This window comes from Citrus clementina, unplaced genomic scaffold (genome assembly GCF_000493195.1).
Source record: "Citrus clementina cultivar Clemenules unplaced genomic scaffold, Citrus_clementina_v1.0 scaffold_2, whole genome shotgun sequence".
Classification (NCBI taxonomy): Eukaryota; Viridiplantae; Streptophyta; class Magnoliopsida; order Sapindales; family Rutaceae; genus Citrus; species Citrus x clementina.
The window spans coordinates 12,777,813-12,793,686 of record NW_006262688.1 but is presented as its reverse complement, the minus strand read 5'-3'; the positions used below and the strand labels follow the sequence as shown (position 1 = coordinate 12,793,686).

The 15,874-nt window shown below is 32.0% G+C and overlaps 1 protein-coding gene across 3 annotated transcripts; it reads left to right on the top strand.

Annotated features, from left to right (window-relative positions):
- Positions 1–5,604: 5,604 nt before the first annotated feature.
- On the top strand, positions 5,605–11,923 carry LOC18052774 (uncharacterized protein At2g33490). 3 transcript variants are annotated; one of them, XM_006446939.2, is made up of 10 exons: positions 5,605–5,962; positions 6,095–6,167; positions 6,602–6,676; positions 7,326–7,387; positions 7,490–7,558; positions 8,362–8,390; positions 8,465–8,675; positions 8,783–9,010; positions 10,389–10,442; positions 10,651–11,922. In XM_006446939.2, the coding sequence occupies exons 1-10, from the start codon at positions 5,846–5,848 to the stop codon at positions 11,683–11,685; spliced, it is 1,953 nt and encodes a 650-aa protein (XP_006447002.1). In that variant the 5' UTR covers positions 5,605–5,845; the 3' UTR covers positions 11,686–11,922. The 3 variants fall into 3 exon arrangements, with proteins under 3 accessions (XP_006447002.1, XP_024046215.1, XP_024046216.1); XM_024190447.1 differs by lacking the exon at positions 10,389–10,442 and having other exon boundaries at positions 10,651–11,923; XM_024190448.1 differs by lacking the exons at positions 5,605–5,962; positions 6,095–6,167 and having other exon boundaries at positions 6,794–7,387; positions 10,651–11,920.
- The last annotated feature ends 3,951 nt before the right edge of the window (positions 11,924–15,874 follow it).

Sequence of the window (15,874 nt, the reverse complement as noted above, 5' to 3'; positions counted from 1 at the left end):
ATTGTCATTCTAATTGGGGGTAAAAGAAAGTTTACCATGTCATTAATAAAATAAAATAATTTTATTTTTAAAAGTTACATTTGTATACATATATGTACCCCTCTAATAACCATTAAAGAAACTAGACCAAGAAAGTAGAAAACAAATTCCCCAATGAAATCATCACACACTCTATTTCATTATCCAACAGATTATCATTTCTGGTGAATATAGTAAATGTAAAAACTTTAAGTTAATCTTTCTTCAATTTTTTTTTTCTATTTTCTTTAACATAGGAGTAATACAATGATAATCTTCTCACATAATCTCACTTATTGAGTTGCTGTGCTTGTACTGTTGACGAGCTACCATCCACGTTTAAGAAGATTATTTTTATTTTTAAGCTAAACATCTATTTTGGGCTCTGGAAAAGAAAAATATTTATGCGTTAACCCTACCGATTTGAAGGAATTTGCTGTGATATAGGTGGGGTTATTTGATTACAATATCTGATTGGTAATTATTGAATAAGAAAATAAAAAATAATAAGTTCTTAATTTTATATTATTATATAAACACATGTACAAGTTAGAGAATTCTAAAATGCTTCTAAAATTTCGAGAAACCTAACCATGGATCAAGAGAGCTCATATTACAAGTCATAAGAGGAAAAATTTTCGTTACAAAAATACAAAAAACTTCTTCATGCTAACATTTACATATCTTTGTCAATACGTCAATACTCAATTAACATACATTAAAAGCTTACAAGTATACATTTAAGACCGATAATTTTGCTTTAAGTAACACTAGTAGACCAAGTAATGTACTAATATTTTCATTTTAAGTATCAATATAACTTTCATCCATTGGATTATCAAATTTATAACTAATAAATTATTTGTTACTTTATTTCATCATCTAATCAATTGATATTTCATCATCTAATTGATCGATTGTCACCTCACTTGAGCTGGTAAAAGTTGAGATATTAAACGAGAAATGTAGCGATAATCTTTTACTTTTTCAAGCTATAAATTCAAACTGTTACCAAAACTTAAAGACTTTTAAAAAAATTGGTGTATTATTAACTTCTGTAATAGGGTTTGATACATGGCTTTTCCTGAAGACTTTTCTTCCATAATCAGCAGGACCCCCCTCCAATCACTCAATGCGTCTTGAATCTAAAGTCTGAACAGATTTAAATTCCCATTTAAAAAAGGCGGCTTTTGAAAATGTCACTTTCTTGTGCTAATGCCTAATCGTCCTTCATATCCCTTGAGCTTCAAGAAACACTTCTTTTTGACCATTCAAAATTGAAAGTCTTTATTCAAATTAAACAGCCACTTGTATCGGGTACCTACGCATTATTATTTCTCTTTAACTTTCTTTTTTTGTCTCCATCACTTTTGTAATTATATTTCTCTTCCTAGACACTATCATCTATTATCTATATTATTGTTATCTTAAATAGAGCAGTGTCTATGTTCAGTGTTATTTTTTTTTTTAAAGATTTTAGGCAAACGGTTAAAGTCATACAGCGTCTGTGAAAATACTCTTGTTAAGAGCTATTATTTGTTAAACACATTTTCTTAATTTTAAATGAAATAGCGTGAATTGTTGTTCAACTCTCACTAGCTAGCAAGGTTTGATTGATTAATAAAAAAGTAAATTACTTCAAGTCGTATTTTGCATGCGAAAGAAACGAATTAATTAATAATTAGAGCCTAGCTTAAGGGATAAACTAAGTACATGTCAATCATTAATTAGGTTCGTGTAACCCATATAAAATCTCACCAACTTGTGACTGCAACCGTGATTGTGCCAGCGACTCATGCTTCAAGAAGTGAGCTTAATTATTGGATTAAGAAATTGACTGCTAAGACTTTCACCTAACTCTTACATATATCCTTTCATTTATCTGTTATTAATTTTGATTAGTTAAGGTCCAAGGGCATACGTTTATTCCTTAATTAATTTCTTTAGGCTAACTAAAAGTGGTTATCGATTTTGCACTACGGGATTGATTGGTCCACTGCTCACAATTAGATATATTATAAGATTTGTTATAATTAAAAATCATTGTGGTCTAATATTAACCGGTCATTTCTAGAATTTCAAACAATTAAGTTTGACTTTAGAGTACGATTCAATCAAATGCAATCTGATTCATTGGATATTTTTGTTTTTATAGGGAAAGAAAATTAACAAATCTAAATTAAACTTCTGTTACTTGAAAGTGTGGGAAAATGATGTATTATCTAGAATATGGAAACTTGAAACTTGTACTATGTACATATTATAATTTTTTAATAAATGAGTAATTATCAATCAAACAAATCGGGTCGATTCTTTCATATTTGATGTCAAATTAATTTAATGAGTTAAATAATCTAATGCGCGAGCCCTAATTTTAATTAAATGATGACTAAGATAAATAATTATCTAATGAAGAAGCCTTTATTTTAATTAAAGTGATAATTAAGGTGGCATTTGTTTTTTAACTTAATGACTTAAAGTGCTTAACTTAATTAATTAAGTTAATTAAAGGTGTTTGTTTTTATAACTTAATGAGACTTTTTAGATAATTTTGACTTAATAAAATAAGCTAATATTTTTAGTTTTTTACTTAATGGAGAAATTTGAATTAAGTCAATTACTTACTAATGTAAAAAATATCCTTACTTTATAATTTATTTTTCATTTCTATTCCAAAACTCACCCATAGACATTTACCCCACATAATAATCTCATCATTAGTTTTACTTATAAATGTTAAAATATTGTGGTATTTAATATATTATTTATTTGACATTCCAATTTAATAAGGATACAAATGTAAAAGTACATATTTTCAGTTTTTTAAATTGAAAAAAAAAACAACTTAATACTTATTTTTTGAGATTCAGACGAAAAAACAAACATATTATTCATATTCAGACATTCAGATCTATTCAGAATTCAGACTAATTCAGATCTATTCAGATTTCAGACAAAAAAACAAACGCCACCTAAGAAGAAAAATACAAAATTTGTTGTAGTCATTTTTTCTTTTCTAATTCGGTCGGTATTTTGTTGAAGCTACATTGTATAAATATTGATAGATGTATCAAAAGCCTTCCGTGATTTGAACACTAGCTCAATGGTTTTTAGACCTGGAAATTTTTTTCCAAATTCTTATTACTTGCCAGACATGGAAATTCATTCCAAAGAAAAGAAAAATATATGCTCTCATACACATTTTCGAACCATGAGTGTTCAAGGGATTTTCCGACCTTCACTGGTTTCTTTTGTTTTGTTTTGTTTTTTTTCCCTCTCCTTTTTGTTAGGGCTTTCAAAATTTAAAGTAAGATAAAAGTATTTTGGTTAAGAGATTGAAAAAAGAAAAAGAAAATTAAAATCCACGTCTTTTTTTTCCTAGGTTGTTTAAAAACTTTCAACATAATATTAAAGTACGAGATAGAGTTGGTAATGAATATCACCCAATATGAGTTTATCATTACTAAACCCGCTTTGCAACCTACCATGGGCTTTTATTTTTTAAAAAAGAACTTGCTTGTTGCAAGTTTTAATAATTATCAAACCCACCCGTACCCCACAACAAGTTTTTTTTGTAGGTTCTCATATTTAAAATCACAAATATTAAAAAAAATACTTTCAATAATACATAAAAATTCAAATTATATAATTCAAACTATAAATTTATAACAATAACCTAAAAAATTCACATAAAGTACTTAGATTTAGATTTTATTAATGTAAATGAGATATTAAAGTTTCAACATTAAAATAAATACAAAAAATATATAAATTTGATAGAAAATGTTTCTTTTTGTAGGAAAATCATCATCACTCAGATCAATGTATTGCTCCGTCTTTTAATCAATATACAAGTACTGTCGATAATATTAACAAGTAAATTTTGGACAAGTCCCATTAATGATTAATTAAATAGATAAAAATTCAATTTTAGTAAGCAATCATTAGGTTCAAGTCATTAAACCAAGACAAATAAAATTTATCAAATTATAATAGAATATCAATAATAATAAACTTGAAAATTATAAAATTTTATTTATTAAAAGCTTACTGTATTATGTTTAAAAATTAGGAAGATTAGGACATGAGTAATAATTTCAGCTTATATATATATTTATGATTATATTTATTTAGTGTAATTTTTATGATTAAAATAAAAAACATAAATATTTTTTTTTTAAAAAAAAGATGCTAGTTGGCAAATATAGTCGCAGGCATGTACCAGATTTTTTCTTAACGCCAAACTCACTTGCAATTAGCAGTAGAATTAAATTTAAAGTGTCAAATCTGCCCGTAACTCGTAAAATTACAAGTAGTAGGTGGAATTTTGCAGATAGATTTAGGCAGATTTGTGGCTTCGCAGATAGTTCTGACAAATAAAGAGTTCATTTTTTGGGACTCCACTTATTTGGATGGAGAAGATAATTGAGTTGCTATCAGACCAATAATAGAAATTTTACAAACAAACAAGGAGCTATCGTTTTTTTCCTCCTCCAGAAAATAAAACCATATAAAAGACTATTATTTGGAAAGAAATAAGGATAAAATCGAACTAAGGACAGAATAGAATGATAAAGCCGGGAAAAAAAAATGAGATTGCATACCCGCAATGATGATGTCCACAAGGCTTTAAAGTAAATCGAACCGTGAAGGGATGTAAAAATATGTAAAAACGTAGTACTAATTGTGACGTTAAGTTAAAGAGATTATTTGGAAAAGATAACATTTTAAGTAAACTTTTGTGAAAAGAATGACAATTAATTAAATTGAAGATATTTAGCTACAATTAATCAGTTAAATAAGAAAAGAATGTTTATATTTAAGTAAAAATTTAGCAAAAATAAAAATATATTTAAGAAATATAGATATAAATTTTACAGGATTTTCTCATAAAATAACATTCCCATATGATTGTTGTCTATCTCAAAGGAAATAGTGGACTTAACATGAATCTTAAATTTCTGCCCCACCAAAGGATGATTAATTAATTAATTCTTATCCTCACAAAAAAAAAAAAAAAAGTTAGATTGGTCAGTCAAAGATAAAATCACAATTTTGATTATAACGTGGATAGTCGGAGGATAAAATTCAAGCACGATATAAATAAGCGGAGGATCAAACTTTGTGTTTTACCCGTAATCAATTGGAACAAAGTGGAGGGGCAGAAAGGGTATTTCAATAGCGAGGGAGATCTGACCCACCACCAACGGTCAAAGTATGAGATGGTTTCCGTTTCTATAACTGCTTCTTTCCTTGTCATCAATCTTTGACTTTGACGACTTCCCTTGTACAATTACAACTGTAACCACCATTCCATAACTATCTCACGCCTACACGTCCCCTTTTTTAACTTGCCACGTCATACCACTTTTTCAAAAATTCTACAGAAATATCTTTTTAATTGAATGTTTTTACTTTTCTGGTGCCCCCTAAAATTCAAGAAATACAGTAGTCAAATAGTCAAAGTTACATCCCTATTTAGTAAATTACTCCATTATTAAATAATTTGATCGTAAAAGTTTTAAATTTTAGAATTTATGTTTTTCTTTGTTTTTTATTTTTTATGTCCATTCTAATTGCCTGTGCGTTATTTTTTTTCAGCACATTCGTCGTTTCAATTAGTATTATTATTATTATTATTATTTCTCTTTCTTTGATCTGTTTAAAGTCGTTTTTCCACCCAAACAAACAAAGGACAAGTGAACTCTTTCTTTTATTCAAAGTTGGAGCATTCAGAATTCAGAAATCAAAAAGGAAATTTAAAAAATAGGCAGAGAATTTTGCTGCATCTGTTTGGCAAGCACACAGTGTTAGGGTTTTGCGAGAAATGAAGTCTTCGCTCTCCAAATTGCGAAGATTTGCACTTCACAAAAGCGATACGAAGGACAAAATCGACTTTCTTCCTTCTTCCTCTCAGGTTGATGACCTCGACCAGGCTGCTCAGGTATAATTTTCTGTTAACGCAACAAATTCATTTATTTTACAATTTTATTATAGTATCTTACAATGATATCTTTTAATTTTTTTGGAATATTGTATAAACAATATAATTAAGAATTTGTATTGTGATTTGTAGGATATGCAAGTTATGCGAAATTGCTATGATAGCTTACTCTCTGCAGCTGCTGCCACGGCCAACAGTGCATATGGTAAATATTTTCTGCTAAACTTTTGGGTTATGTAGTGTTTGATTGCTTTTACCTGTTTATTTATATATATATATATATATATATATATATATATATTTTGAATTATCAGATTGTGTATAAATTTTATGTAATCTGTTTCCGGCAATAGTTATTCTAAATTGTAGACTTCGCCAAATGTGGAAGCGTTTTTTCAAAATTTTCTTGATAAAAAGTAACACAGTGAGTTTGTATTCATATGTGCCGAAATCCAAGATAGATGTGATACTATTTAAGGTCATTCCCTGATGATTTCATATGTACCCTGTTTAAACTCTGTTTGTTAGGGAAGTTATTGGTTTTTGCTAAAAGTTATGTCTGTGTAAGCTTATGGAGTTTGTTCAATTTTATAATGTTGTGACATATACGTTCTCAATTGACATGATTTGTGATTTCAGAATTCTCAGAATCATTGCAAGAAATGGGTTCTTGTCTGATGGAGAAAACTTCATTGCACGATGATGAAGAAAGTCGTAAGTAAATCAAATATATATACATACACACACACACACACACACACACACACACACACATATATTTTTCTTGAAGTATGTCGATGTAACAATCATTTGTGTTAAATTTTGGTGTAGGTATTTTCTGTAAGATGTAGAATGGGGTATTATGCTGGCCGGCTTAATTTATAAGAAGTGTAAATCTTTTATAAACCTGAGAAGCTAAGCCATTGTATTGCTAATTGAGTTTGTGATTTTCATTTCACTTCGAGCCCAAGTTAATTTGGAAATTGTTAGCCTATTCTTGATTTTTGATTAGCTTCATAATGCTTTTCATTTTGTAAAATAAAGGTAAAGACTGGTAGCATAAAATGTACTACACCTTTAGATTTGTAATCCACTGGTAAATGTTGTACTGTCTTTCCAAAAAACAATGGCAGAATCTAGTCTAATGCCCTGGTGCCCTTCTACCTTTATTGAGTAAAATGCCATTTCGATCAAAACAATATGTTTAGCATGATTATAACTGGATGATTGTTAGTTAAATTCAGATATAATGTAGGTCCCTATTTTTATCAGTTTGAAATTTCAAATGTTTTAAATAAATACAACTTTTGAGGTATTATAGATTACATATGTTTCGCTCTCTCTCCTGTGATTTTATTTGCAGGTAAAGTTTTGTTAATGTTGGGTGAAGTGCAATTTGAACTTCAAAAGCTTGTCGATAACTATGTGAGTGCTCATCGTCATGTTGTAGATTGTAGCATAGCTTTTCATATTCTTTTGCAAAAATGTGTCCATCCTGATATTGCACTTCTGTTATTTATACTTCAGCGCTCAAATATATTCCTGACAATCACTAACCCATCGGAATCTCTTCTCAATGAACTTCGTACAGTTGAGGTTTGTTCTCGTCAATTCTATATGTTTAGCTTATATCTCAGATCTTTCTACATTATTCCCATATGCAGGTATAGGTCATATTGTTACTCTTGAGGTGTTTTAGACTAGTTCACACATGCATAACGGCTTGGTAAAATATGCAGAGATTGGTGCTGCATTGTTTGCTTCTTAGACTGACTTTGGAGCCATGTTTTTGTTTTCATCATCTTGGTGAAATATTGTGCTCCTTTTCATTTTTTGGGCTGATAGTTGTTTAAGAAACTGTATTAGTGTCCCCAGATTTTCTTTTGTTTATTGGAGTTGGGAAGGAATTTGCAATTCCTGCTCTGTTAGTTGTTTGAGTTACCGTGTTCTTTAGCAGTCGTTTATCTATGTATGATTTTGCATGCATACATAAGGGACTAATGTACTCTAGACTGAGGATATATTATTGCTAGAATATTGGTGCTGCTCCACTTGTGTAATGATCTTGTCCTGATCCTTAAAGCTTTTTGCACAAAGTCATTATTTAACTAAATTTTGTAGCTCCTTCAAGCCTTGATGAGCATCAATGATAGTTCGATGGCATGAATCAGCCAAATTTTGCATGAATATTAGATGTAGGATTTATTTCTTAGTTAAGCAGAATGGATGTCAGGTGGTCACTGAACATCCTGCTCACTTACCTCTTGTTTGGCAACCTATTTGTTGCCTAGACTACGAAGGTTTCCATCATTTTGCACTACCCATTCACTTTGACTGCGTAGTTATATTGTTATCGAAGTTGTTCAGCTCAGTGGCATCTTTTGTGTTTGCTGTTTCAGGATATGAAGCGACAATGCGATGAAAAAAGGTCTGCCCTTGTATCTCTAAGACTTATTTCTGTTTGTCTGAAACGGTTTTCTGAATCTGATATGTGATCTTCAGAAATGTATGTGAATACGTGATGGCACAACAAAGAGAAAAGGGAAAGTCAAAAAGTGGGAAAGGTGAAAGTGTTTCATTGCAGCAGCAATTACAAGCTGCCAATGATGAATATGAAGAAGAAGCAAGGCTGTGTGTTTTTCGGTTGAAATCTCTCAAACAAGGGCAGTACCGAAGTCTTCTAACTCAGGCTGCTCGCCACCATGCAGCTCAGGTTATTTCATTTGTTTCTAGGAAAGTCAATTGCCTAGACTTCTCACTCTGTATAAGTCAAATCTTAATATGCTTCCTTGGTTTCTTTGCTTTCTGCACTCTGTGCAGTTGAATTTCTTTAGGAAAGGATTTAAATCACTTGAGGCAGTTGACACTCATGTTAGATTGGTTGCTGAAAGGCAACATATAGATTACCAATTCTCTGGACTTGAAGATAATGATGGGGAAGATGGTGAGGATAGCTATTATGCCAATGAGGCAGGGGAATTGAGTTTTGACTACAGAGATAATAAGCAGGGTCTTGATGTTGTTTCTACGTCAAGGAAATCAATGGAGGTGAGGACCTATTGTCACCGAGATTTTTGTTTCATTCATATGGAAAATGGTCGTGATGTGCATTTTTATCTTGTCTTATGACAACTCTCAATCATATTGTTGGATGACAATTCTGCTTTTGATTTATGCTGTTTTGCGTTGTTCTTATTGAAAAAAAAAAGGAAAAGAAAAAAAAAGAAGTGTTTTGGATTGTGAATGCTTAATTTTTCAGTTTTTACCAAGCTGTTTTTCACAAAATTTCTTAGCATCAGGATTTTTTTTTTGAAGGATCTATTCTCAGCCATGGGCCATGCTTTAGTGAATGAGCTCATAATCATGATTCCATGCCATAGCCCAGTTGCTAGAATGGATATACTGTAACGCAACTGGTCATATCTTTTAATAGTAGGGTTTGGATTGTCTACCTTTATTAGAAAGTAGAATATGGTTTTCATATTATTGGTCACAGAAAATTAGTGTATTAGAGCTAATTTATTCCGGTATTATGGTCAACGATAGTTCTGGTGTTGTCCAATTGTGTTCACATTGGCTGCATGCAAAGTGTGTGCTTTATGTTTGCTGTGAAGATAGACCAATAACTAATTGATGAATTATTATTTTTCATGGTTATCATAACTGAAAAAGTTTTTAGGCTTGACTCGGTACCGTCTTTGTTTATTAAATAATGAAATTGTGATCTCTTGTAGTCATAGTAAAGTAAGTTACTCTTCAGTTTACATGAGAGATACATGCATAGAAAATTGAATCTGAGGATTGATGATTTATGAACTTAAAATTCATTGGATTCAATGGAATTATGGGGTAATACTGAATTTATCCTCCAATATGCCTGTCAGATTGGGAGTGTGTGAAAACCAACATTGGGGGATGAGGTCATTTGCTTTCTGTTCCTCCAGTTATGGGTGTGTCTGAATCTAAGGTGATTTTGGGTAGGAGCTAAACCACCGATTATATCTGATGGTTGACTCAACCCATATTTAAGTGGTTTTAAGATCACAAAATTTTTCATTCCACAGCTCTCATTCGTTAGCTGTAATATATTCTATCTACTTTTGTTTACTCTTCATTGTTGAAAATAAATGCAAATATTTTATTTTTAAAAATAATGATCAGAATATTTTATCTACTTTATGCTACTAATTTGGACCAGTAAGGCTAATCTGAACCCGCTGTAAAAGAAAAACAGATGATCCATTTGTCTGATTGGATCCTCCAACTTAAATCCCTTCAATATAGCATTTATCTTTGGCTGATCAATCATGTAACCTGTGATGGTCTTAATTGGTGTAGTTGATGATCATATTGCAAGTTGTGTACTCTGTTTTTTCGATTGTTAGATTTTATATATGTATGGATGATATAGTTGTTTATTCTGCAGGTAGATGATGTTGATGTTTCATTTCCCCAGGCTTCAACAGTGGAAAATGCAGAGGTTTGGATCCTATAACCATTGCAGTATAGATTTGACTCTGATGATGTAGTTGTATAGTTTAGATTGAAGCTTTCTCATGCCTTACTCTTTAACTGTTTGCTGCATCTTTAGAATAATGGGCATTTTACTGATTTTGATGTTTGGTTGTGCCAATTGAAGTCATTGTTTTAAACTTTTAAGATTAATTTTATGCATATTTGAACTGTAGGTAAACTTGGACAAAAACCCAGGAGAGTACCAGGCATCACATAGGGAACGGAGAGGAAGTAGCTTTTCTGCCCCGATATTTCCAGAAAGGAAGATTGATCCAGCTGAAAGAATAAGACAAGTGCAGCAATCATCTGCTCGGCAGCCAAGCACATATGTGCTGCCCACGCCTATTGATGCAAAGGTCCCAATCTCTTCTTCCGTCGCTCCCCGTACAAGACCATCTAATCCCAGTGGACGAACCTACAATTTGTCACATTCTTCTCCATTGGAGCAGAAGAAAGAAGATAGAGATTATGGTGATGCTCACTTGTCTGAGCATTCTGTCTTAAAATCACAGTCACTTCTCAAAGAGAGTGACAGTAATAATGCCTCCACGAGACCCCCTCCTCTGAGAGACGGTCTTGCACTTCCACAGCTTGATACTCTTAATAGTTCTGATACCAAGAAAATCAAAACACAAGCCTCCTCTGGTCCGTTAAGTAGTAAATCTTCTTCATCGAAGCCTGCTTTATCTTCCAGTGGCCCCATTACCTATACCGAACTTCCTCAAATAGTATCTGGATTACTTTCTCATGCACCGGTTCCTCAGACGAAAACATCTCCACGAGTATCCCCTACTGCTTCACCCCCCCTTGTTTCCTCGCCTAGAATAAGCGAGCTTCATGAGCTTCCTCGGCCGCCAAATGCTTTTGCTACCAAGCCTGCAAAATCCTCTGGTTTGGTTGGTCACTCTGCTCCGTTGATGTTTAGAAATCAAGAGCATACTTCAACAAATAAGAATCCTTCGATGGCATCTAATACGGCATCCCCTCTTCCGATTCCCCCATTGATTGTCTCTCGGAGTTTCTCCATACCCTCAAGTAGCCAGAAAGCAATGGCATTACATGTATCTAAGTTCTTGGAGTCTCCAAAAGTTGTGGAAAAGTTGGAAGGTGTTTCTTCTCCACCACTGACACCAATTTCCCTTGCCAATGTTAAGCCAGTATCAATTGTTTCTGAAGTGAGCTCTCAGTCTGCGCAAAATCAGAGGTGATTGAGATACCACATTCATTGTTTGAAGCATTAATTTGCTTGTGCATATATTTGATAGCTTATGGATATTGGAAGGGTTTTGTTATCTTGTATACTTCCATCCTGATTCTTTATATGCTTAAATTGGTGATTTAGAAAGGAAAAAGATACCTAAGAAATTGTTATCAAATATCCTGCTTCCCCCAAATTCTTACTGTTATAGTCGTGCGTGTTGCACATGAGAAATTCATATGATTGCCAGAAGTACACTTGCTCGAATCCAAAAGCCATTTGTTAGGCGGGGGTGACTAAAAACAGACACGGGGGTTATTCATTTTTTTTAAAAAAATAAAATTTATAAATATTTGAAAAATGTTTTTCTTGTTCATAAAAAACCACAAACTATTCATTGATTAACAAGAGATTTTCATGATTTTATATATGCCTATATGAGAGACAAATTTCATTGCCTTTAAATCTTAATGAATTGTCAATAGACATGAAATTTTTAGATGCTGGGTGAAAATTCGTATGACAGATGACTCCAATCTATAAAAATAGTTTGATTCGTCAGAAACTGTCATATTCAAAGTGTCAGGGTTAAGAAGGTAATCAGATCATATGGCCGTAATGCCATATAGTTAGCGCCATGAATTTGAGAAAGAAAAAATTGTAAGATACTGGAGAAAAAGAAACTTTTTGTCTGAATGGCTTACTTGCAGCAATTTTAATCTTATGACAGATTGATGCTCGTTTCCTTTCCCTTTGCATTGAACTGGGAATGATAGATGGATCGTTATTTGCACACATAGTAAATAGACAAAATGTCAACATTTGCACTCAAAAGAAACAAATAATACATAAAATAGGGTATCTAGACCTGTAAAAAATTGTATATTTCCAATAAAGTGGAGAATTTTTTCAGAAAAAAAAGTTTTCTTACCTCTCTCGTTATCTTTTTCTCCTTAGATGCCTTTCGAATTTTGATTATGTGGCATGTTTGTAGGGCTTTTGGATCATGCCCCTATTTTTATGTATTTTGAGATACTGTAGATAACTTCCTTAGTTCATGTTTTAAATTTACTATATCTTCTAAACCACGTTTTTGCATTTTATGTTGATTGGCAGACTAATTCTGAGCCTTTTCTCTGGGTTCATTATTTCCTCCCTAAAGATCCTTAATTCTCTCTTCTAGTGGAGCTAACCTTTGAGATAGAGTGAGTGTCAAATTATCCTATCAACAATCATGTGACAACAAGAAATTATCAACTAACAATTATTTTGATTATAACAATTTTATTTTGTATTGGCCACGTAGTTAATTCCTAAGAAAGAATGAACGATTGGGAGTTATTCAACGGGCAGGGTATTTTGTCTACTGAATGTTTTCCCGTCTAGCAAATGAACCATTATATATTTAGCCAATTCTGTTGTTACAATTGTTATCGAAGCAGAGGCTTGCCGGTATATCACACCTGAATAGAGTTTTATTATTTATCTTGAGACTCATCATAACATCTCTAATCCAATTGATCAATTATCCATTGAATAGCCGATAGGCAGCACATGGTTGGTGCAATACACATCACAAACAGTGTTGATAGATGAGGTTTTCAAACAAGGTGGAAGTGCCTAAAAGCAATGATCATAGGATCTCCTCGGGGAAAAGTCTTACTGATGAGTCATCCTTCTTCTCTGGGAGTGCCTTTTTTCTTTTTCTTGCCATTTCCAGTCTTTGGTACCTCAGCTCACACCACATCTCTCAAGCATTCTCAAGAACCATATTGCACCGACGATCAAAAGCTCTCGACCAAGAAAAGAAGCATCTTGTTGTTCTGACAGTTAATAAGCACCTAGGTGTTGTTTTTAACACTCAAAAGTGGTCCTGTGTTGAATCCCTCTTCCTCATTTTTGACATTATCTTCTTCCATCGTATAATTAACAGAGAGATTCAAAAGCATATCATAAGCAGATTACAATGAAATTATGTCATTATCTATTTAATTAGAGATAGAGGACCGTTAGAGTATAATCATAGAAATAAAAATCTCCTCCGATCACATTGCACAAATAGAGGACAGTAAAGACTATGTTCGGTTGGGGGTAGACGAGTCGGGAGAGGAGATGATTTTCACTTCCGCCTAGATTTCGTTCATTCGGCCGGCAAAATATCATCGGAGATTCAAATTCTGTTTTACCTCCAATTTCCATTATTTGAGGAATTCACTTTCCTCTATAACGAGTGAGGAAATCTGATTTCCACTCCATCAAAAAGTTTGATTTCTTTATTTTATCCATAGTTAAATATTAATTTCTGATTTTACGCTTTTAATAAATTTAAATAAAAAAACCCTAATTTTCATTTTCTTCTTCGATTTTTCAACTTAATAAAATCTCTCAAAATCGTTGTTGATCCATTTTTGAACTTCCGGTAGCTTTCATCTGCGAAGGCTGAAGATTCAAGCTATAAAGCTGCTCATGATGAGGGGACGGAGAAGAAGACTTTGCGAGTTCAAAAGAACGTTTATAGAGGAATAAGGCTAGGCCATGGGGAAAATGGGCAGCTGAGACTAGAGACCGTTACAAGGGCATCTGCATTTGGCTTGGCATTTTCAACATCGCCAAAGAAGCCCAAGAGCTTATGCTGAAGCTGCCAAGCATATCCGCAGCAACAAGGCCGAGCTCAACTCTGCTCAGCCACCACCGCCAATAACTCCACCTCTATCTAAGAAATGCAGAATTAGGGATGGCAATGGGGAGGGGAGGGAGGGGACCAATCTTCTCATATCTATCACTGATATTTTGCGTATGTCCTCGTTCCCTCCCTATTCCCGTCAAAATTATTTAAGAGAATTCTTATCCCCTCCCCGAATAATAACAGGAGATCCCCGAGGGTCTCCAATACCCGAATAATTAATATATATTTTTTGTTTTCGATTTTGAGTTAATCATATTAAAATAAAAAATTCAAATAAAAGTAAAGTTCGAAATATATCTTACATTAATATCCATTACAAAAGTTACATACATTAAATTAGTAAGTAACGCAGCATGCAAGAGATACAAACTATCATGAACAGATTAATAGCCTAATACAAAATTATTACAAATAAAATCAAATTTAGATTCAAAATTAACTTTTCAATGGTGGCGTTGGCACTTTATAAATGTGGACTATTCTCTTTACAACACAATAGTTAAGTGGAAGTAAATCAAGAGCAAATATTATATTAGATTAGATATTAAAATTGTGATTTATTGTGGGTAATTATAACATATAAAAATAAATAAAAAATAGATTAAGATAAATAAAAAATAGATTTAAGTTTAAAATATTTAATGAATATTAAAATTAAAACAAAAGTTTTGGGCTAATAGAATCTGTCCGGTCTTTTTAATGTTATAAATAAAAATTTAGGACTTTAATTAGTTAATTAGGCCTAAAAGTTTAATAATATAAATATTTTGATATTTTTTATTTTTACCAATACTTATAATTTTATAATTCAAATTTTATTATTTATTTACTAGTAATTTTAAAAAATAAAAATTAAATTAAAAATTAAAATGGGGAAATGGGTAGGGGATGGTGATTCCACCTCATCCCCGTCCCCTCCCCGAATAAGAAATTAGGTAAAAAAATTTCCCCATCCCCTTCCTCAAATAAGAAATTGGGTATGAAATTATCCCCATACCCTCCCCGAATGGGGAAAATCCCCGAGGGTACCCGTCTCCGTGGGGATTTTTGCCATCCCTATGCAGCATGTTATCTGTTAGGATTATATGCTCTTTTAAAACATATTAATTTATTTTATGATTAATAAAATATTAGAGATATTTTTAATTGTATAAATATTTTAAATAAGGTCTATTTAATCATATTATATGTATTTATGTGATCATCATATGAATTCACAGAAGATATAAATACAAGTTATTTTATGATTAAACAAATTAAGTTCACAGTTGATAAATAGAGTTGAGCGCTCTATTTATATTTAAACTATAGTAAATTCATTGAATGATTTATCTTAATCATGTATGAATTTACTGATGTAGTTTGATTACATTGAACTGGATCACATATGAGATTTAATTAACCTTGAAATAACTGTCAGACTTATTAAATCTCATAGGCATTGATTTTATTGTAATCTTAATCTTGAGTTAATTATGATTTCATGATTGTAATTGTTATTCCATTTGAGTTA